The sequence below is a fragment of the Amblyomma americanum genome, chromosome 7 (genome assembly GCF_052857255.1).
Source record: "Amblyomma americanum isolate KBUSLIRL-KWMA chromosome 7, ASM5285725v1, whole genome shotgun sequence".
Taxonomy (NCBI): Eukaryota; Metazoa; Arthropoda; class Arachnida; order Ixodida; family Ixodidae; genus Amblyomma; species Amblyomma americanum.
Window position 1 is genome coordinate 47,651,910 of NC_135503.1, and position 24,004 is coordinate 47,675,913.

The window sequence follows — 24,004 nt, forward strand, 5'->3', positions numbered from 1 at the left end:
CCTGAGCCTACATGTCAACAAAAGGATACGGAACTGTGTTCACAAGTCACGTACCACTGGTATGCCCCTAGCCAATAACGCCGGACGTCGATTATCATTTGAAAAAATCGACTTATCAAGGCCACCCATTGTTGACCTCGGCATCGCAAACACGGAACACCCGGAATAGGTGCTAGTTCTACGTTTTTCACTGGTTTTTTGTTTCTACATTTTCCTGGACCTATTACAGCGAGCACAGTTTTATTAGTTGGCTGTTAACAATGGAGCACCTACGATGAAATAGTTACATACGAAGTCTGTGCCAGTCATCGCGTGCTTGCCATTCCTGAATGCATAGATGATTACATCCGCAGTTAAGGTGAGGCGAGAATACTGCGTAGGTAGAAATTATTTTATTTTTATGTATGGGAAGCTTCAGGGTACCTGAATCATTCTAGATGTTTTGACTAGATGTTTACTCCTAAAGAATGCACCGTTCTCAGAAGGGCTCCTTACCATGCAGAGATGCCCAGAGCACAATTTGAAATTTTGACGGACGACCGAGTAATATATATTTTACCATATTCTAGACGCACCTGTACATTATTTGGGGCGCTTGCAGGCAAATTGTCACTTTTCTGACCCTCTCATATACGGCAACAATGGATATCAAGCTTTTAAAAAGCAAGGTCCCGTAGCCAGGCTCATACCCCCAGGCCTGTCGTACCTATCGTTCTTTTCGTACGGACCGAGTTCGGCCTCTCCATAAAGGGCACATTCAGGGCATTCGTTGACATAGCGGTGACCTACCTCGGCCCTATTGCTGGAGATGTCACATCAACGTATTGGACAGAGCACCTACTAGGAAAACGTTTACAGTCGAGGCCACTCATAACGAACATTGCGTTCACTGGGATATCGTTCGTTGCATCCTAAGTTCGTAGCAATTGCACATATAATATTATAGCCAAAAATACTCAAGGGCGAACTGACGGTGCCTCCTAGTTCACTGTGTCCGGGTTTTTCCGACAACCTTTGTTCCTCGTACCTGAGGTGCAGTGCCACTTTCGTAACGATTATTTTGACGGTAGCATCACCCTTATTTCAGATAACCCAGCCGTAATAAAGGGACGAAGAGCGGGCTACCGAGATCACTTTTTTATTTCAACAATATCCCAGTCGAGAAAAACGAGAGAATTGTGCAGAAAACACGAAATCATGTTATTTGGTACCCGCCGCGATGGCTCAGTGGTTAGGGCGCTCGGCTACTGATCCGGAGTTCCCGGGTTCGAACATATGGCCACGACGGCTGCGTTTTTATGGAGGCAAAGCGCTAAGGCGCCCGCCAGCTGTGCGATGTCAGTGCAAGTTAAAGATCCGCAGGTGGTCGAAATTATTCCGGAGCCCTCCACTACGACACCTCTTTCTTCCTTTCTTCTTTCACTCCCTACTTAGTCATTTCCCTTACGGCGCGGTGGAGGTGTCCAACGATATACGATACACATAATGCGCCATTTCCTTTCGCCAAAAGCCAATTAAATTAAAAAAATTTTTTTGGTTTTATCGTAACGACAGATTGTTCTGTATTGTTGCAGTAATTTTCGGTAGTACTGCAGTATTTGGCCGTGGTTATGTGGCACTTGCAATGTACAGAACAATACTACATTAAACTGTGGCTGCTAAAATAATTTGTCATTACAGGGAGTTCACAGCCAAAAATACTAAAAAAAAATTGTTGTTATTGATAGGGATATATGCGCTCTATTTGTAAGCGAAAGTGAAAATGCGCCCCAGGAGCGACAACAAGAGCGCGAAATTCTATCAAACAAAGAAATCGCGGCTAGCTGTAGCCCTCTAGCTTTCAGAGGAAGCTGCGCATTCGCTGCACAGTAGTGTGCATAGCGCCTGAGAGCGATAACGTAAAGTGCAGACTAATGAATGTGATGAATGACGGCGCCAGTTTAATTTGCCAACTGGAGCCATGTAGCCGCTCTAAAATCACCTCTAATTAGACCTGATATTGTTCTACACACCCGCTACTTCGCCTACTCACCGTTTAGTTTTGGGGCTTTGTGCGATTTGCGGGGAAACTTCCGCAGCAGTTGAATGACTAAAGTTGTCTCGTTGCAACCGTCAGGCACACGAAAGCGGACACAGGGTATAGCACTGCAAAGACAGGTGATAAACATTACTAGTTAAGCCCTGCATATCTATGATTGGAGGGAATCTTCTTACGCTTTCATGACTGATCAATGCTATCTCCGTTTTTTTTAGGTTTCACTGAGTAAACTAAAAGTTATATATTCAAAGGTTAATGTACTGCTGTGCTCATAGTCAGGCTTCTGCTGCTAATGATGATGAAATGTACTGCCTTCAGAAAATGCACATTGTTCACGAACTCAGAATATTCGGCTTATAACTTAGTTGTCTCTTAAAATAAAAAAAATACTGCAAAACACTTACATAAGTTGACCTCAAATCAAAGCTGTATCTCCGCTTTCTGGAAGCATAGCAGCAAGTCAAATTCTAGCTATATGATTGCGTTATGCCCTTTTCTACCAGTGGTAATATATTACCAATATTGCTGCTTTACATGCATTTCTACTAAATGAATCGCATATATTTAATGAGATACGCATATTTAAATTAAACTAATCGGATGTACAGAGGAGTAAGACTTGTAGAACTGCGATCCAGTTAGTCCTATGTCGTTGTATGCAGAATAGCTCCAGAAACGTCGAACATAGATCCTCAGACATGAATTTAGGCCCTTCTTTTGTGTAACCGAAAAATAAACTCACGAGTATGGTATGAGTTGTAAGAAACCATTAGGAAATATCTCGCGTTTATCGTCTGCTCATTGTACCTCTTCTTTCCCGACCACTGCCCATTATTTTGTGCATATACTAGTGAATTCTCCCACCGCGGCGGCTCAGTGGCTTTGGCGATAGGCTGCGGATCCCAAACTCGCGGGACCCTAATTTCGACAACGATGGCGACATTTTTATACAGACGAAAAACAAAACAAAAAACACCCGTGCTCTGTGCTATGTGAGCGTACGTTAAGGAAGCCCAGCTGGTTTAATCTGGAGACCTCTGCTATATGGCACCCCTCATTTATAGCTAGTGTGTCGCTTCTGTACGTTAAACATAACATACCAATACCTAAAGTTGTGATTATTCATAAATATACTAGTCAAAATAAGCGCTGTGTTTGTCTGGTCTGTGTCTCGCCCTATTCGTTAGCAGTGCTTTATTACCATGAACTACTGGCCCTCACTTCTGTCGTTGTAAAATGAATATCATGGTCCTTAAAGCGGATTGACAGACTGCAACACAAGTTGTCCGGTACAGCTGACCTTTGGCCACATCGAGGTGTTAGAATTCCTGAAATTTTGGGCAAGCCCACGATAGAAGTGAGAGCTGTAGGTGTGCCCCAACCCTTCATCTAGGTCTGCATGAATGGCCACTCCAACACTCCCAGGGGCAGTAGCCTGCTATAGCTAACGTTCATTAAACCGGAAGGGACACATTTCACAGCCTCACCCCGGCCTACACACACGGGAAAAAAACTCATTGTCCTGTTAGCAGAAACAGGAGTTCTTGGGGACATGTCTCACCAGCATCGACGCTGACTGCCTCTTAGAAACTACCCTGATGCTGTCATTACTGTCGCGACGCAAATAGCTGAACGCTACGGTTAGGGTTACGGAGTAGTACGTAGACTGCCCTACTAATGAAACGTATGAGCTGGCTGGACGCTGCTTGCGACATAAACGCTTCACTCAAGATCCCGACAGTGAGGACCTTCCTTGCAACACACATGAAGGGCCTGCCTCATCACTCCTAACCAGGCCGCAACGCTTCGCAGTGCTAGGAGAAGGGACACAGCGCTTACCCAATATGTCGCCCGGAAGCAGGAGCACTGGCTGGAGCTGGCGATGATTGCTACCACGAGGAGCGCGTGCTCCCTTTTTTTGTACTTTTTCTCTCAGAAAGTGTAAAAAAACGACATAAAGGAAGAGAGAGGGAGCCCGGGCCAGCAACACTTGGCCAGGCTTAAAACGAATTCAAGAGAAATTAAAAGGAGCTTTATGCCCCAATAAAAACAACAATTTGAAGGAAAATCAAAGCAGTAAAAACAAAACAACAAAACTAGAAACAAGGAGAAACAAAAGGAACACCTCAGTCAAAGTCACAGACACAGGCCAACAGACAAAGCACCGAATGCAGGACGAGGAAAAAAAAATGTGATAAAACCAGTCACATTATAGTACGGGCCCATGAAGCGGTACGCCTGGTGTTGAGTTTAAATTGAGTCTTGCAAAAAAAACTCGCAGGGAACAGTGCAAACTGAGAGCTTATTGCCATTCTAAGCAAGCGGAATGAGGCTACTATGAAAATATTCAATAAGGCGCAGCAAGGCTGGTCAACAAATTCAACCAACACCGCACATGTAAGTGGAGACGAAGAGGAAGACTGCTGGACCGAGGATCCTATCTCCTAATCTGAATTCCTTTCTTCTTCTATTTCGTCATTACTTCAAAAATGGTTTTCAGCGTCTCTGAATCGCCGCCTGTGTGTTGGCCAATCCTCCGCAGTGAGTACACGTGTCATTGACCCCCCTTGAGGACAATAACAACAAGAGGGGGGGGGGGGTTCCTTCGTTTCTTATAATTGCAATGCTACTAGCCTGTGAAGTAAGCACACCATGGCTACTCTAACCCAAGGCTTCGCCTGGAGAAATCAATCGGGAGAGGACATGTAGGAATACGGAAAGAAAAAAATTGCATATAATGTCAAAGGCGAGTTGTGAGGTCCGTCGGATTTACTATGCATAAAATAAGAGAAAAAATGTATTATACATGTCCCTCTTAACTAGCTTAGAGTTATAATGTGCCCCAGTCGTAGCGCGATAACATTCATTCATTCATTCATTGCCACTCTTCAGTTTCAGAAAGTCCCTCTTAAAGAGGAGTTCGATTGCGTTTCAGAGTGACAAGTGGGGACAGGGGCTCATGTATGCTCTGAGAAAAGGGAGAGATGTTGATTGGATAAGGAGTGTGTCTATTGTGTGGACCGGGGGTAGCTGGAGGTGAAGCGGTGTCTGTATCTCTGACAATAGCCGCAGATCACCTGTGCCTATTTCTGGTACGAATGTCAAAACCCAAAACACTGCTGTCGACTATGAGCGCAGATAAGCGACGGCTTCATGGCAGAAAAGCAGCTTGCACAAACAAGGAACGGAACTAGGAGACACAAACGCAGGATTGAGTCGTCATGACTAGGAAAAAAGAAGTTGGCCGCGCCCAACACACAGCCACAAGATTGAAGAAACAGAACGAGTCACAACTTGGAGGAAGGAAAGGCTAGAATAGGTTAGAATAGGCGGATGAGATTAGGAAGATAAGGGGGTAGGGAGGCCAACGCTGGCAAACAACAGGGTCAATTGGAGAGACATGTGAGAAGCCTTAGCCCTGCAGTGGGCGTAGTCAGGCTGATGATGATGATCCGAGCTGAATGCAAAAGGTGTGCCAGAAGTGACGTGCATTCGCAAGGACTACTGGGACTCTTTGGCGCATCGCGCAGCGGCGTCGTCTGCATCGCCTTCCTGTCAGTTGCAGGCGGTTGGGTGCAAACCGATCTCGTCTGCCCGACTGGTTCTTCGCGGCTCAAGCGGCGCATTCGCAAGCACGCTGAGACAAGGAGGCATCTAGCGAGGAGGAGCCCTCACTTCCGGCTTCAAAAACTGTCATGTAATGACCTCTTCTATATTCTTTCTTTCCTATATGAGTCACAATGAACTACGAAGAAAATTTGTCCGTAGCATCGAAGAAAGGAAAAGAAAAACCGGAAGAGAACTGAAAAGGAGAAAAGCGCATCGAAAGGTTTTTTTTTTTTGTCGGGGTCTTTCAACGATGCAGCAGAGCCAAAATATGTATCGTGGGTGAATTAGACGTACCCGTCATCATTTTCATGGACTTAAACCTCTACGCCAAGCAACCGCTTTGGTTACAAGAGTTCATATCTGAGCTTCTCGTCTGGATAGTCGAAAGCTGCATCTACTGCATAATCGCACAAATAGATGTATACGTAGCTCGAATTATAGAATTATATGTTGTACACCAGCTATCGCATGCCACTACTCGCCGTCCGGGGTGATAGCTAAGAAGACAACCACAGCGAAACGAGGGAATCACGGTGTGTGTTTTTTGGCAACACTCGGTGGTTATGCATGACAAGAAAGCACGACGCAGCACGCATGCTTTCCTGCAGTTGCGTAGTCTAGGTGCAGCACGAATCACATACAAACTTTCTGAGCTTTGAACGCTATGCTGCGTAACTGCATGCGCGCAAGCTGGGCAGCACTGCTGCGCGTTGACGCATCCATCGGCGCTTTCTCGCAGTACAGCAGGCTGCAACGCCGATATCTTCCCTAACCACACTATTGCAGCAGTATCTGCTTGTTTTTTTTTTTGGAGTATGTACAGCATCATGTTTCATCATAGTCATCATGAGCAGCCTGCCAGTCGAAAGGACAGGTAAGCATGCTGTTGTTGTTAGCCTTAGAAAATATGGGACACCCCCACACTGTGGGATCGCCTAAGTACTGGGAGGCTGTGGTTGCCATTCAGCTGTACATAATAAAGGCAAAAGAAAAGCAAGCGGTAGAGCAGCATCGGTGGTTCTACCTCAAGTAAGGCATGGACTGAAAATAAATAAGAGTTGGGAAGAAAAGGGAGAGCAAAAAAAAAACAAAGGGATAATTTATTGTGAAAATGTAATAATGCATAGGAAAGGAAATAATATAACACTCAGCAATGCAGTCGACGAGATGCCAGCAAGAAGTTTTGAACAGCAGTACAGAGATCTGTGGCTGAACTCAAGTCTCCAGTCATCATTAAATGAGGAAAGAAAAGAAAGAGCCGAGTATCAACAAGACGGCAAGAAGAAGACAACAGATACAGGCCTGGTCTGGCGATCTCCCCATTGTGTCCGTATTGTGCGGAGCCGGAAACAATAGAGCACTTTCTTCTTTTTTGCCGTCGTTACTCATCGATTAGGAGGCGACTATTAGAAGTTCCAATACAGAATCTCAGTTTGCGCCTGTCTTCTGTGGTTGTTCTGTCTCTTGGCGCTTCTATGCTTGGCCATACCAATGGGAATGTTTGCTCTGCCGTTCAAAATTATCTACTGGAATCAAAACGTCTACCTTCATGATCTTTCGTCCTGCCCCTCCCATTATCAGCTTCTGTATTTCGGTTTTTACAACCACTTATAGTAATCCCTACCCCTTCTTTGCCTAAATTTTAGTTTGTATGCCCCCCTAACCTCCTGCAACCTCCTCGGCTACGAAAACTGTGCGATCCAAATTTTGGTAGGTCATCCCATGCTTGCCACATGCAACTGGTCATTTATATAGTCACCGCCTGGTTATGGCCAATCCCCCTTGTGGGTATGTGCCATTGTGTGAGGTCAACAACAACAACAACAAGAAGACAACGAAAAATGGAACGCCACCAATTTCGCAGCGCACGGGCTTGAGGCTCCAGGGCAGAGAATCTGATGGGACCGTAGTACTTGAGGGAGGCGCCAAGATCAAACATGCATGCCTCGCTTGTGTGAATGCATGCGCCCTACGCGCAGCCAGTCCGCTGCCGCCATGCTGGCCACTATGCTAAGCCACGTTCCGCCGCCCGTGGAGATCCTGCAGTCGGAGCTGCCCTGGTACCAGCGCTTCTGCTCCTGGCGCCGGCAGCGGGAGAGCGGCTCGCTTCTCAACGAGGCATTCGCCAAGCCCGGCGGCGGTGGCACGCTGGACCGCATCAAGACCATCAAGTACATCGAGCGCTACCCCTGCGTGGTGGGTGACGAGAGGAACCTCAGGGTCTGCCTCGAGAACCTCAAGAACGCGCTGGGTGCCAGCAGCGCCGAGGTGGTGGTGGCGTCTGCCGATGCACTGGCTTCTGTGCTGCGCAAGCACGGCTCTAAGTTGACCTCGGCCATGGTGGAGAGCGTGCTAAAGACTTCGTTCGATCACCTTCTCTCGGCACGAATCAGAGTTCGAAGCAGGTCAGTCTGATCGCTTTTTGTTGTGCGTTCTCAGATGGCTCCTTGGCCAGTGTCAGTGATGTCGCCTGTCGTAACTAAAGAACCCTCTTGCTTAGACATAAAAATCCCATTTTCGGGTACGTTCTGTTGTATCCCGTACCGTTGGGGAACTGCCTAGCGCCACCTAGTTTATACAAACATAACTACAGAATACAATACCACATTATTCCCCCTCAAAAGAGTTAGCAACTAACACTGGAAAAACACAATAAACACTCAATGTCTTTCATAGTCTTTAAACCACACTGGTGGTCTTCTTTGTCTCGTCGAATGCCTCAGTCCTGGAATGTCCCTTTCAACTGGCGTCTGAACAGATGGCTGCTGGGGTGGGTCGTGGTTCTCCTGCTGTGGTTCGCCAAGTGGTTTTGCTGATTCAGGCGAACAACTTTTCGGAACTGTAGGTGGTGGAACTGGTTGGGGGCAAGGTACCAGCCGACTCCGATTCCATGTGCGGCCATCATTGAGCTTGTAGGTATCTTGACCACATTGGTCCACAATGGTGAATGGACTCGAGTAGCTCAGAGCGCCCTTAGGCACGTGACCAGGCAACTTGACTCTCACCGGTTGACCTGTTGTTAATGGAGAGTACTTTGCAGCTCGTCGACGGTCAGTGTAAGTCTTACTTGCTTGTTGCCTTTGTGCTACTCTGCTGTGGATGGACTTCATCGCTGCCTGCGGATCTTGAAAAAACTCTTTACCTGGCGCTCCTACAAGATCAAGTTTTGTTCTGGGATGACGGCCGTGAAGAAGGACGGAAGGCTTCACTCCTGTGGTCGCATGCGGTGTGAAACGGTAGACTCCCAGGTATTCGGTGATAGCTTCCTTCAAAGGCCGATGTTCTTGTGCGCAGACTTGAACGTACTCTTTGAGTACTCGATTAAACCTCTCTACCTGCCCGTTAGCTTGCGGATGATAGACTGCCGAATACGTATGAGCGATGCCACGTTCTTTGAGGAAACTGTCAAACTCCAAGGCTGTAAACTGAGCACCATGATCACTCACAATCTCGTCTGGATATCCTTCCCTGCTGAAGATGCTTCGCAGAAAGGAGATGACTGTTGCAGTTGTCACCCTTGCTGAGAAACAAACCTCAGGCCACTTGCTGTAGTAATCGATGGCTGTAATGGCAAAACGGCAATCTGCCGGCACTTCGGAAAAAGGGCCCACAATATCGATGCCTAGCTTCTGCCATGGTGCAGATGGGAATGCAACTGGCTGCAGAGGTGGTGTCACGGGTTTTGCAGACTTGTCAACAGATTGGCATACCGCGCAGGATGCAATGAATTGTTCTACTTGCTTGCACATAGCAGGCCACCAGTATTGCTCACGTAGTCGCTGCTTTGTCCTCGTTATTCCCGGATGAGACTCGTGGGCTGCGTCAAGAAGCCGTGCTACGAGGGACGAAGGTACTACAAATTTGTCACCACGAAGCAGGAGGTCTCCAACGACTGAGAGCTCAGTTTGCACCCGGTAGAACGGAACTGCTTCGGCAGGCAACATCTTCACTGCGGGCCATGCCGATGTCACCCACTTTATAACCTGCTGCAGCAACGGGTCCTGCATCGTTTCAATGACAAACTCTTCATGAGTAATGCATGTTGAGACAACACAAACAGTCTCTTCTTCCTCTTCCTCCACACGACCTGGAAGGGGCATCCTTGAAAGAGCATCAGCAACAGTATTCTTGTCACCCTTGTGAAATTCAATCGTGAAGTTGTATGCCAACAGCCTGGCGTGCCACCTCGCAATCCGGAACGGTCGGCGACCTACTCCCTTTGTACTAAGGAGTGTGACCAGAGCCTGGTGATCGGTGCGTAATATGAATGAACGACCCCAAAGGTACACTCTCCAATATTCGCATGCCCGCAAGCAAGCAAGGGCTTCCAATTCCCCTACAGAATACTTCTGTTCCTGTGAAGTAAGCCTGCGAGAAGCAAAAGCAATCGTCACCAGTTCATCATTCCTTGTCTGTTGCAACACTGCTCCCAAGCCAATGGATGAGGCATCCGTAGTGACAATAATGTCACCCGCAGGATCAAATAGCTGTAAACATCTTGTGGCCAGGGAACATTTCAGTTGCTCGAAACAAGCTTGTCTTGCAGGGTTCCATGTGAATGTGGCATTCTTACGTAGCAACTCTCGAAGAGGCTCGACAACCACCGCATAGTCAGGTATAAATTTGGCGTAGTAGCCTACCATGCCCAAGAATGAGCGCAGAGTACCGACATTTGTTGGGGCTGGCACAGCCTTGATGGCGTCAATGTTACTTTGTAAAGGGCGTATTCCCTTGTGACTGATCCTGTGACCAAGGAAGTCGACTTCTTGCACATTAAAAATGCATTTGTCATTCAACTTCAATCCAGCCTTTGCAATCAAGTGCAAAACTTGTTTCAAATTCTTGAAGTGCTCTTCACGTGTGCTTCCGTACACAATGACATCATCTATGTAGCACAAAGTGTTTTTGCAGTTCTGCAAAATAGTGGCCATCATTTTCTGAAACGCAGACGGTGCTGATGCAAGACCGAAACAGACGCGCTTGAATCTGTACAGTCCACTATCGGTTATGAAGGTAGTCAGTTCCCTGCTTTCAGGGCTTAGCAGAACTTGGTGATATGCAGCTGCTAAATCAATCTTTGAAAAGTAATTTGCGCCATGAAGTTTGTGCAATATTTCTTCCGTGTGCGGCAGTGGAAATTTGTCAACGACAATCGCTTTGTTTGGTTCGCGCAGATCGACACAAATTCTTATCTTGCCGTTTTTCTTTGCTACTACTACGATTGGAGACACCCATTCAGACGTGTCAATCTTTTCTATGACATCTTCTTGCTCAAGGCGCTGCAGCTCTTCGCGTACTCGGTCTCGCATTGAAAATGGCAAACGCCGCAACTTAGCAACAACAGGCGTGATTCCTTCTCTTATCTTGACCTTATGGACAAAATTTGTTGCAAGCCCTAACTTGCCATCAAACAAGTGCGGAAACTGGCAAAACAGTTCACGGTCAAGGCCTTCTGGCGCTTGCGTAATATGGGTGCATTGCAATGACGTACCGTTGATTTGCAGACGCAGCGTTTCGACAGCGTCGATGCCGAGAATGTCAGTACCGTCCTTGACGACGTAGAAGAGAATGTCGGCCTGCCGATCCTGGAAGATGACTGGCGCCGTGAAACACCCCTCGATGGTTATTCTGCGGCGAGAGAAATCGTAGAGTGACGCTGATGTTGGCTGCAAAGGGAAGCGTTTCAACCTTGAATACGTGGCGTTCGACAGAATGGAGACAGCAGAACCCGTGTCTACGAGGAAACGTATAGGAACATCTTGTACGAAGACTTCTGTGTGTATCCCTCCTTTGCACTGCCGGTCGAGAAGCAACACGTTGAGATCGCCGGATGCACTGCAGGTGTCGACTTCTCGGACAGCAAGGGCCCTTTCGTCAGGCATGCCGCTTCTACAGACACGCTGAAAATGTCCTCGTTTGCCACATTTGCTGCAAGTTTTACCCCGCGCCTTGCATGTCTTGGAATCTGCAAGATGCCCTGAAGACCCGCAACGGAAACAGGACTTCGGCTGCTGCGAACGCGGTAACTGCGTTTCTGAGCGGCATGGCATCCGATGTTTTTCGACCTTTTGAACGCTCGCAGCCGATGACTGCAGCTCAAGTGAGTATTTCGTGGCTTCTTCGATACTGTTTGCAATAGCCAGTGCGCGTTCAAGAGTGAGCGAAGTGCCTTCAAGCAGTAAGCGTTCCCGAAGAACAGGGTTGCACGTTTTCGCTACAAGTTGGTCACGAATAAAATCGTCAGCCTGCTTACCGAAGTCGCAACTTAATGCCAGCTCACGCAACGCCGTGACGAACGCTGTTGCAGTCTCCCCGGGCAGTTGGGTGCGTTGTCCGAACCGATGCCGCTCCACGACGACGTTCGTTTTAGAAGTGAAGTAAGCGTCCAACGTAGCCACCGCTGCATCGTACTCGTCGCTCGTACCGCTTCCTTCCTTTCCTTCTGTAGGCGGCGTCGACGATTTCTCCTCCGGCAACGCGTAGTACAAGCGTTGGCCTTCCACACCCAAACAGTGTAGCAGCAAAGCTTTACGGCGCGCAGGTGGGTGAGCGTCGCTCCCGGACGCCAGGAGATAGTTCTTGAAAAGGCGGTGCCACTGCGTCCAAGGAATGGCGGGCTTCCCGGGCGTCGGCAGGAACTCGGGCGGTTGATGCAGGCTCATTGCTTCCGCGTCCGGGCAGTCGGACCGGGCAGTTCCCCAACGGTACGGGATACAACAGTTGGCGACGAGTGGTGAAGTAACCGAACGCGGAAGCAATGAGCCTGCATCAACCGCCCGAGTTCCTGCCGACGCCCGGGAAGCCCGCCATTCCTTGGACGCAGTGGCACCGCCTTTTCAAGAACTATCTCCTGGCGTCCGGGAGCGACGCTCACCCACCTGCGCGCCGTAAAGCTTTGCTGCTACACTGTTTGGGTGTGGAAGGCCAACGCTTGTACTACGCGTTGCCGGAGGAGAAATCGTCGACGCCGCCTACAGAAGGAAAGGAAGGAAGCGGTACGAGCGACGAGTACGATGCAGCGGTGGCTACGTTGGACGCTTACTTCACTTCTAAAACGAACGTCGTCGTGGAGCGGCATCGGTTCGGACAACGCACCCAACTGCCCGGGGAGACTGCAACAGCGTTCGTCACGGCGTTGCGTGAGCTGGCATTAAGTTGCGACTTCGGTAAGCAGGCTGACGATTTTATTCGTGACCAACTTGTAGCGAAAACGTGCAACCCTGTTCTTCGGGAACGCTTACTGCTTGAAGGCACTTCGCTCACTCTTGAACGCGCACTGGCTATTGCAAACAGTATCGAAGAAGCCACGAAATACTCACTTGAGCTGCAGTCATCGGCTGCGAGCGTTCAAAAGGTCGAAAAACATCGGATGCCATGCCGCTCAGAAACGCAGTTACCGCGTTCGCAGCAGCCGAAGTCCTGTTTCCGTTGCGGGTCTTCAGGGCATCTTGCAGATTCCAAGACATGCAAGGCGCGGGGTAAAACTTGCAGCAAATGTGGCAAACGAGGACATTTTCAGCGTGTCTGTAGAAGCGGCATGCCTGACGAAAGGGCCCTTGCTGTCCGAGAAGTCGACACCTGCAGTGCATCCGGCGATCTCAACGTGTTGCTTCTCGACCGGCAGTGCAAAGGAGGGATACACACAGAAGTCTTCGTACAAGATGTTCCTATACGTTTCCTCGTAGACACGGGTTCTGCTGTCTCCATTCTGTCGAACGCCACGTATTCAAGGTTGAAACGCTTCCCTTTGCAGCCAACATCAGCGTCACTCTACGATTTCTCTCGCCGCAGAATAACCATCGAGGGGTGTTTCACGGCGCCAGTCATCTTCCAGGATCGGCAGGCCGACATTCTCTTCTACGTCGTCAAGGACGGTACTGACATTCTCGGCATCGACGCTGTCGAAACGCTGCGTCTGCAAATCAACGGTACGTCATTGCAATGCACCCATATTACGCAAGCGCCAGAAGGCCTTGACCGTGAACTGTTTTGCCAGTTTCCGCACTTGTTTGATGGCAAGTTAGGGCTTGCAACAAATTTTGTCCATAAGGTCAAGATAAGAGAAGGAATCACGCCTGTTGTTGCTAAGTTGCGGCGTTTGCCATTTTCAATGCGAGACCGAGTACGCGAAGAGCTGCAGCGCCTTGAGCAAGAAGATGTCATAGAAAAGATTGACACGTCTGAATGGGTGTCTCCAATCGTAGTAGTAGCAAAGAAAAACGGCAAGATAAGAATTTGTGTCGATCTGCGCGAACCAAACAAAGCGATTGTCGTTGACAAATTTCCACTGCCGCACACGGAAGAAATATTGCACAAACTTCATGGCGCAAATTACTTTTCAAAGATTGATTTAGCAGCTGCATATCACCAAGTTCTGCTAAGCCCTGAAAGCAGGGAACTGACTACCTTCATAACCGATAGTGGACTGTACAGATTCAAGCGCGTCTGTTTCGGTCTTGCATCAGCACCGTCTGCGTTTCAGAAAATGATGGCCACTATTTTGCAGAACTGCAAAAACACTTTGTGCTACATAGATGATGTCATTGTGTACGGAAGCACACGTGAAGAGCACTTCAAGAATTTGAAACAAGTTTTGCACTTGATTGCAAAGGCTGGATTGAAGTTGAATGACAAATGCATTTTTAATGTGCAAGAAGTCGACTTCCTTGGTCACAGGATCAGTCACAAGGGAATACGCCCTTTACAAAGTAACATTGACGCCATCAAGGCTGTGCCAGCCCCAACAAATGTCGGTACTCTGCGCTCATTCTTGGGCATGGTAGGCTACTACGCCAAATTTATACCTGACTATGCGGTGGTTGTCGAGCCTCTTCGAGAGTTGCTACGTAAGAATGCCACATTCACATGGAACCCTGCAAGACAAGCTTGTTTCGAGCAACTGAAATGTTCCCTGGCCACAAGATGTTTACAGCTATTTGATCCTGCGGGTGACATTATTGTCACTACGGATGCCTCATCCATTGGCTTGGGAGCAGTGTTGCAACAGACAAGGAATGATGAACTGGTGACGATTGCTTTTGCTTCTCGCAGGCTTACTTCACAGGAACAGAAGTATTCTGTAGGGGAATTGGAAGCCCTTGCTTGCTTGTGGGCATGCGAATATTGGAGAGTGTACCTTTGGGGTCGTTCATTCATATTACGCACCGATCACCAGGCTCTGGTCACACTCCTTAGTACAAAGGGAGTAGGTCGCCAACCGTTCCGGATTGCGAGGTGGCACGCCAGGCTGTTGGCATACAACTTCACGATTGAATTTCACAAGGGTGACAAGAATACTGTTGCTGATGCTCTTTCAAGGATGCCCCTTCCAGGTCGTGTGGAGGAAGAGGAAGAAGAGACTGTGTTGTCTCAACATGCATTACTCATGAAGAGTTTGTCATTGAAACGATGCAGGACCCGTTGCTGCAGCAGGTTATAAAGTGGGTGACATCGGCATGGCCCGCAGTGAAGATGTTGCCTGCCGAAGCAGTTCCGTTCTACCGGGTGCAAACTGAGCTCTCAGTCGTTGGAGACCTCCTGCTTCGTGGTGACAAATTTGTAGTACCTTCGTCCCTCGTAGCACGGCTTCTTGACGCAGCCCACGAGTCTCATCCGGGAATAACGAGGACAAAGCAGCGACTACGTGAGCAATACTGGTGGCCTGCTATGTGCAAGCAAGTAGAACAATTCATTGCATCCTGCGCGGTATGCCAATCTGTTGACAAGTCTGCAAAACCCGTGACACCACCTCTGCAGCCAGTTGCATTCCCATCTGCACCATGGCAGAAGCTAGGCATCGATATTGTGGGCCCTTTTTCCGAAGTGCCGGCAGATTGCCGTTTTGCCATTACAGCCATCGATTACTACAGCAAGTGGCCTGAGGTTTGTTTCTCAGCAAGGGTGACAACTGCAACAGTCATCTCCTTTCTGCGAAGCATCTTCAGTAGGGAAGGATATCCAGACGAGATTGTGAGTGATCATGGTGCTCAGTTTACAGCCTTGGAGTTTGACAGTTTCCTCAAAGAACGTGGCATCGCTCATACGTATTCGGCAGTCTATCATCCGCAAGCTAACGGGCAGGTAGAGAGGTTTAATCGAGTACTCAAAGAGTACGTTCAAGTCTGCGCACAAGAACATCGGCCTTTGAAGGAAGCTATCACCGAATACCTGGGAGTCTACCGTTTCACACCGCATGCGACCACAGGAGTGAAGCCTTCCGTCCTTCTTCACGGCCGTCATCCCAGAACAAAACTTGATCTTGTAGGAGCGCCAGGTAAAGAGTTTTTTCAAGATCCGCAGGCAGCGATGAAGTCCATCCACAGCAGAGTAGCACAAAGGCAACAAGCAAGTAAGACTTACACTGACCGTCGACGAGCTGCAAAGTACTCTCCATTAACAACAGGTCAACCGGTGAGAGTCAAGTTGCCTGGTCACGTGCCTAAGGGCGCTCTGAGCTACTCGAGTCCATTCACCATTGTGGACCAATGTGGTCAAGATACCTACAAGCTCAATGATGGCCGCACATGGAATCGGAGTCGGCTGGTACCTTGCCCCCAACCAGTTCCACCACCTACAGTTCCGAAAAGTTGTTCGCCTGAATCAGCAAAACCACTTGGCGAACCACAGCAGGAGAACCACGACCCACCCCAGCAGCCATCTGTTCAGACGCCAGTTGAAAGGGACGTTCCAGGACTGAGGCATTCGACGAGACAAAGAAGACCACCAGTGTGGTTTAAAGACTATGAAAGACATTGAGTGTTTATTGTGTTTTTCCAGTGTTAGTTGCTAACTCTTTTGAGGGGGAATAATGTGGTATTGTATTCTGTAGTTATGTTTGTATAAACTAGGTGGCGCTAGGCATGCGCCCTATCTGGTCAGCTGACTCGCACATCTGTATATATATTCATCATTGAACTGGAATAAAAGGGAGTTGGTCGAAGTATGTACGTGGCGGGTGCTTGACGTGGTGGTGCTCCGGCTGCTCCGGGCAGTCGGACCGGGCAGTTCCCCAACGGTACGGGATACAACACGTTCCGCTGCAGGTGTTTGGAAAATTGCTGCATTTTTGCATTCAGTATTTTAAAGTATTTCTCACACTATCCTGCCCTTCGTCGAGCCAGACTGTAGGAATTTGTCAAATACCGGTCCTTGTGCTTGTCCGCGTTTCCTTTAGCGCGCTGCCCCACGTAGTTCTAGCCCCGGCGACTTGGAAGAGATGTTCTCCGCCATCACCACCTAAGGCAGAAAACTAAACAAGCATGTAAATCATTACAACATGAGCACGTATATCGCGAGTGTCTTCTGCAACAAAGGTAGTGAGAGCTCAACATGACTGCCGTTTTTAGTTCGTGCCGGGTTGGTTATTTGTTCATGTCGACATCATAATTTCGGGAGTGGAAGCGGATATAAATTTGAGGTTGAAACGTCGTATATGTCACCCAGTAGCTTAATCTCAGTCTTAATCTCAGTGTATCGGGTCCCGAACCCACGACCCTGAGATTAAGAGTATCATGCTCTACCCACTCATTTCTACCTTAAGCAAAAAATTATCTTTACCCCAAAATTTCTCTTGTTTTCCTGCTATTTTTTTTAATTCCCTGACACTTCGTCAATATTTTCTTTCCCCTTTGGGGCGAATTTCGGAGGGATAAATTCATTAAAATGGAAAATTCTCTGAATGTAGCAGCATCGCTGGCGAGTGTGCCAGGCATTGGCGTTGTGGTCATGGAGTCAGCAAGTAATAATCTTTTTGCTGGGGTGGAGAAAGCTTCAATGGCAAATGAGGCGAATCGCGCTTGTGCCAATGGTCTGCATCTAGCCACTCTCGTGCGTACTGCATTTGTGGTCTTAGTCAAAAGTCTTCAGACCTTATCGTGGGCTTTTCAATCATGTTGGAGGGAGCTTATGACACGCCTGAAACTTTACAAGGTGAGGAGTGTCTTCTCTTTGACCTTCGAAGACCATGATGTTTAGGGGCACATAAGGACTCCACTGAAAATAAAATCATGCAGCGCAAATGCTTTAAACAAAGGCAATACAGAATGACGTAACTCCTAGAAAATGACACCGGTATGCAAAATGGCAAGACATAATTTTTCCCTCATTCAGATACCTCTTTACCCGTATTGCTCCAACCGCGTCTGTTTTGGACGGTTCTGTAGACTACCGCTCTCCAGAACAGGGTTTTCGAAGAGACAAAGCGTTAGGCGAAAATGCGCCTTTGCTATAGAAGCGCATTTAGCTTGAAGCCAGACTTGTTATTCTTTGACCGATGAGGACGAGAACGGTGCCTTAATGTTTGTTCATCATTGTGTACGCGAATCCAGGTTCGTCGACGTCATCGTGCTCCTCCTCAAGCAGCATCCGGGACAAGCTTCGAGCAACCTCCTGTACCTGGCTCAACGGTGCGACGAGCTGCAGACAGTGTGCGCCATGGAAGCCCTGTGTCGCGTCATCCAGACCCGGTACCTCAGGTTTCTGCCGCTCAAGTCCATCTTCCACTATTTCTCCATCCATGCCGACAGCAGCAACCCCAGCGTGCGCTCTTACGCGAAGAAGGGTGTGGCGTTGATGGACTTTTACTTTTGAGCGAAGCTGCTCTAGTGATGTAATAAATGAATCATTGCACAGGCGAGCTGTCTAAAGATTCGACACTAACGAGACGCGTGCATTTCATGATACGTGGTGATGCACGATGGGCTTGAATACGCGGCGCGTTTGGCGCAAAATCTACGCGTGTTCTTGGACTACGTAAATTTGACTGCAAACGTGGCATGGCTGGTTTAATATCACATTTGCTCGTCTGTTTGTCTTTTCCCCAATTACCAGTACCCATAACAGTCGAGTCATTGAATTAATTAACCACGACTCATTAACCTTTGATGTAAGCGCTACGTCTATTAGGCCTCTCTTTACGCCGCAGGAAAAGGTTGACTTACATAAAAGCATTTGAACAGTCACAGTTGCGACTGGTATTAGCAAGCTGTAGGCTATGTGTAAAAAAACTTGAACGCCACATATTCCTTGAACGAAGTGAACTTCTGCAAGGTGAGAGGGAGAATAAACTTTGTTGAAAAATTGGCCTTGAGAGTTGCTTGACGATCAGAAAGATTGGGTCCTACTTTTAGAACTCCAGTGGCCCGTGCTTTTTCACGAACCTGGTCGATGTGCTTTAGCTGATTTTCAAGGATAAGCTAGTAAGTTAAGCCCAGCACTGCTCCTAAGACGCATGTGTCGTCTTTTAAAGACTGAGGCTTGCCCGCTTGATCGATTATCTTCACGAAACATGGAAAAGTGCGTGATTCGTCACACCAGGGGCAGTTGTCAGAGTATTGAGTAGGAGAATTGTGAAATCACGTGCGAACGCTAGTGTACGCTAATGTACGCTAGTGTACACTAGTGTAACGTAAGTGTATATGGGCTTTCAAGGGAAAAGGCGTAAAGGAATGGGAAGATTTCTCTCATCACTAAAAAGATGTTTGACGTTTTAAATGCATTTCAAACTTACTGAAGTGAATTCATCGATCCGCTTTTTATTCGCTGATTTCTTCCGGATATTTGTAGTCTGGAGTCGATGCAGGAACCAATATTCCTCTCTGTTTTTGCAGTATACATTGGGGGTTTTTATTTTTTCTGTTTTGTACGCGAAATTCTGTACGCGAATACGCGAAATTCTGGGAGAGAAAAATAAGCGAGCTTTCAGGTGCTCACGTCGCAGTCACCGGCAGAGATAAGAAAACGACAATTTAATGACCGTCACTGTGATGCAAAAACGCTTTTCGATGTTGCTTCTGACGCCCGAAAACTAGCGAAGAAAAGGTGCGCACTGGTTGTTTTGTCCAAGGAAATTGAAAACGCACTGCTACTAGAGCAAGATTAGTGCCGATAGCTTGGGCTTTTCTTCACTGTTTTACAATGGGAGAGTCGCTGTTTAACACTGACTGGAATTCCATAGCCTTAGCTGTATGCGGTTCTTGAAGGCTTGCCGCCGCCGGTATGAAACTGAGCCAGTAGACCTTTGCTGATCCATGGCTGCCTTACAGTATAACGTTTAGGCACGACGAAAAAGAGTCGCCAGTAACTTCCAGGATAAGCTAAGTACATAGTTCCAAGTGCTGCTTTTTGTTTTTTAAACCTGCGCGCGTGCGCGTATGCATGTGCGTGAGTCCAAGGTTCGAAGTAGTGAAGTGCTAACTAGCTCAGCGACACAAACTTAATCATCATTCAACTCTCGTTGACGGTGTACGTATCCTTAATTTTCTTGTTAAACCTCTTTTAGCCTACCTTTCAACGCTCCTTATTTTCTTTCAAATCCCGCGCATCATCCTGCTTATTTCGTTGTTGGTAGTGGTGGCAAAGACATTTATTTACGACTAGTTTAGCCATACATGCTAGTCGGAATCCTTATTACTTTATTGTAGTCACATTTACTTACCCTGTCGGTCGACTATGCCTTCGGTGATGCACTGCTTGAAAGACTCGACGTGGTACACATCAATGGTAAGCGCTTTGGTTATTTGTTTTCACCGTTTCACACATCTTTATTTGTACCACAGAACGTTACACAGAAGTTACAACGGTCTTGACGTAGCAGCACTGCTGCTTGCCAGACCTTCTGAGACCCGCATGCCGTGAACAGTAGAGCGGGTGTGGACCGGTCGGAAGTAGATAGGCACCAAAGTTTTGGCCTCTGTCACGCTTCGGATTTCCCAGCACATGCCACCACCAACACTTGGCGCCATACCTGTGTCATACGCCCTCGTTTTCACTTCGCTCAGTCGCTGGGTCCACATTGTGTAACGCTTAATTTCCCGATTACTCTTGTTCTTCATTCCTTCGCCCTTTTATGATTGGCAGCTGCCGACCATGACGTCACTGCCAGCACGCAAAATCATTCGCCAGCTCCAGTATCAAACACGGACGTGACCAGTGGCGACGGGAAAAATTATTTCAGCGGGAAAAGAATCCTTACAAAATATGACCCCTGGTCTTCATTCGAGCGATGATTCATACTAATAACTATTTCTTTGCTGACTTTTGTATTTAACTAAGAGGCACGTGAAAACACTCTAATTAACGTGTTCCTAATTCCACAGTTTTTCTTTTTCGCAACACGCCTAAATACGCACTATTGGCTTTAACGGGATCACCGGTTTCAATAATGTAAAACAACTTGAAAGCAAGAAACCTTGCCTTGAAAATGTGCAAAAAAAATTGCTCACCTAGTAGCGTAATGCCTTCGTTAGCACCGAGAATAAAGCAATGGCGTGCTTTCTATAAGGCTGTTAGCCTCATACACGTTTGTATCTACTTTTTAATCTGACACCGTATATCTTATCTACAGTGGGAACCTACGCCCACCCGCGCGATTAGGAAGGGGTTGGTCATATTGGCGGTTGGGTGCTCTGAAAGTGTATCTGGCACACACTGGTCACATCACCGGCACGAGGGTAAGAGCTGCACTTAAGTGATTTTTTCACAACCGGCAAATGTTTCTTCCGGTCCAGTTCACTAATTACGTTGATATTGCGTCAAGAATACGTCATTCTCTCCATGACAGTGTCAGCGTATTCGGGGATGTGCTTCAACAGCTGTCCTGAGAATAGCGGTTTCACATGACAGCACATTTGTCCGTTGCGTCGTGCAGCGTAGCCTGCTTGGTTAGGATACTTGCATCGGGTGCCGAATCGATGGGCAAGGTTTTCATCGCATATTCACAATTTTTTTATTTATCGTGTCTCTACTTACGTCGCCTTCGTTCGAAATATGCTGCAAAATTTTACTGCCAGCGGTGCGCATATCCTTAGCATGAGGATCATCTTACACGCGTACCCTTCTATACAGCTGCTGTCAAAGAGCGTCTGTATCGGGCACATTCTGCTCAAACGTATACGCATACTGCTATCGCCAACGACACGAGCGCTCCTTCATACCTTGCCTCTGCATATGACTGATGAAGCCATTGGACAGACACTGCCGATCACGCGAACGAACGCGCATTTTCTTATGAAGCTACAATGATTTGCTAAGGCAAATTATTATGCGAACACAAAAAAAGATCCATGTACAAAAGCTATGTACAAAGCTGTTAGTGCAGCTTGAGAAGGAAGGAAGGAAGGAAGGAAGGAAGGAAGGAAGGAAGGAAGGAAGGAAGGAAGGAAGGAAGGAAGGAAGGAAGGAAGGAAGGAAGGAAGGAAGGAAGGAAGGAAGGAAGGAAGGAAGGAAGGAAGGAAGGAAGGAAGGAAGGAAGGAAGGAAGGAAGGAAGGAAGGAAGGAAGGAAGGAAGGAAGGAAGGAAGGAAGGAAGGAAGGAAGGAAGGAAGGAAGGAAGGAAGGAAGGAAGGAAGGAAGGAAGGAAGGAAGGAAGGAAGGAAGGAAGGAAGGAAGGAAGGAAGGAAGGAAGGAAGGAAGGAAGGAAGGAAGGAAGGAAGGAAGGAAGGAAGGAAGGAAGGAAGGAAGGAAGGAAGGAAGGAAGGAAGGAAGGAAGGAAGGAAGGAAGGAAGGAAGGAAGGAAGGAAGGAAGGAAGGAAGGAAGGAAGGAAGGAAGGAAGGAAGGAAGGAAGGAAGGAAGGAAGGAAGGAAGGAAGGAAGGAAGGAAGGAAGGAAGGAAGGAAGGAAGGAAGGAAGGAAGGAAGGAAGGAAGGAAGGAAGGAAGGAAGGAAGGAAGGAAGGAAGGCCTCAGACGTTGCTGGCACATACCCACTACGGTGGAGTGGCCAAGACACAGGCGGTTAATTACTGGATACAGGAAAGTTTTGACGGGAAAAGGAGTGGTAATAGTATGTAGTCTGAGAGATTGGAAGAGGGAAGGAAAGGGGTCCAGTTAACTTGGAGATCAAAGAGCGTACGTTGTTGGGCTAGTCGGTCAATCATAGTCGGTCAATCAAAGACGGGACAATTGCTTAATGTGCATAATAGTACACAATGCCTGTCATGTTGCAATGTCGTACGGATTGAGGGCGGGAAAAAGAAATTAGAATGGGAGTCGCTGCGTTTCTTGAAGAAAATTTTGCACAGCAGAGCGCACACTCCTGTCGCTTCGTCCAAGCAAAGAAGCGCCAATGGAAAGAACAACCGCGGAATACACAGGCAAGCCCAGTTGATGAAATGGAATATGCAAAATACTCTTCCTCAAATGAGAAAAGCGGCGGCAGAACAGCTGGAAGTGATCTATTGTCTCAGGTTCGGCACAAAAAGGGCACAGTGGGGAAGCTGCCAGGCCAGATCTGTGAAGGTAGAAATTTAGAAGGGGAACCCGGCAACGCAAGCGCATGAAAGAGACCTCTAGTCTGCGTGAGCGTCAGTCTTTGCTACTCCAAGGATGCAGACGATGCTGATATTCGGCAGATGATGTAAGAGCCGAGGCAGCAAATTCCTGAAATATTGTGTAGCTGCGAAACCTCACCGCAGCTGTATATGCACATGATGGCAGGACAGGAACAATTGGGCCGCTGAGAGAGGCTCTTGCTAAGGAATCTGCGACCTCATTTAAGTGAAAGCCCATGTGACCGGGTACCCAAAGCAACCTTACCGAATTTAGATGGAGCGGAATCAGGAACTTAAAGAGGCGTAATGGCCGTGAGTCAGTGGGTGAGGATAAGGAAGAGCAAATGGACAGAGAGTCTGTCATAACCACGACCTGGGAAACTGTAGATTCTAATTTTCGTGAGGCTAAGATTACTGCTAATGATTCAACCAGAAAAATTGGAGTGAAGTCAGGAAGACGGAGAGAAAAAGACCAATCCAGTGAAGGCGAAAAAATTCCCACACCTGCCTTTTCGCGATCCTGCGAGGCATCGGTAGCAATAAGAACATGAGAGGGAAAGGACCTTAGGTGGTCCTGCAATAGACCCCGAAGAAGCGGGAAGGGCTGCAACTTTGCATTCGATGGGAAAATATCATCGAATTCAATCTGGACAGATGAGGAGTTGTTATATATTTGGCGGACATCTGTGAAATGAATATTTATGCGATCAAGGAGGGACTGCACGTAACATATCTGTGGAGTATGAAAACGAGACCAGGCGGCACTAAAAAAGGCGGAAGGTTGACTAAGAAATATTATACTGTAAGCGTGAAGAGGTGAGTCGCACAATTTTAAAAATGTTTGAACTGTTAAAAGGCGAAACCTAGCTGATAACGAAGGCATTCTCGCCTCAAGGTGCAGAACAGCATTGGCGACATATTTTGGTAGCCCCAGACAAAGGCGCAACGCCTCACGCTCCAAAAGCACAAGAGGGCGAAGTTTATAGGCAGGAGCTCCTGAGAATGAAACACACCCGAACTCCAAAATTGGGCGGACGTACATTTTATAAATCATCAGAAGCGTATGCCTTCTTATGCCTGACCTAGCACTACA

At 47.7% G+C, this 24,004-nt stretch overlaps 1 protein-coding gene across 1 annotated transcript; it reads left to right on the forward strand.

The window, feature by feature from the left end:
- The first annotated feature begins 7,498 nt into the window (after positions 1 to 7,498).
- Positions 7,499 to 18,278, forward strand: LOC144097096 (uncharacterized). Its single transcript, XM_077629884.1, has 2 exons — positions 7,499 to 8,052; positions 17,974 to 18,278. Exons 1-2 carry the CDS (start codon positions 7,589 to 7,591, stop codon positions 18,233 to 18,235), a joined length of 726 nt encoding a protein of 241 aa, XP_077486010.1. The 5' UTR covers positions 7,499 to 7,588; the 3' UTR covers positions 18,236 to 18,278.
- The last annotated feature ends 5,726 nt before the right edge of the window (positions 18,279 to 24,004 follow it).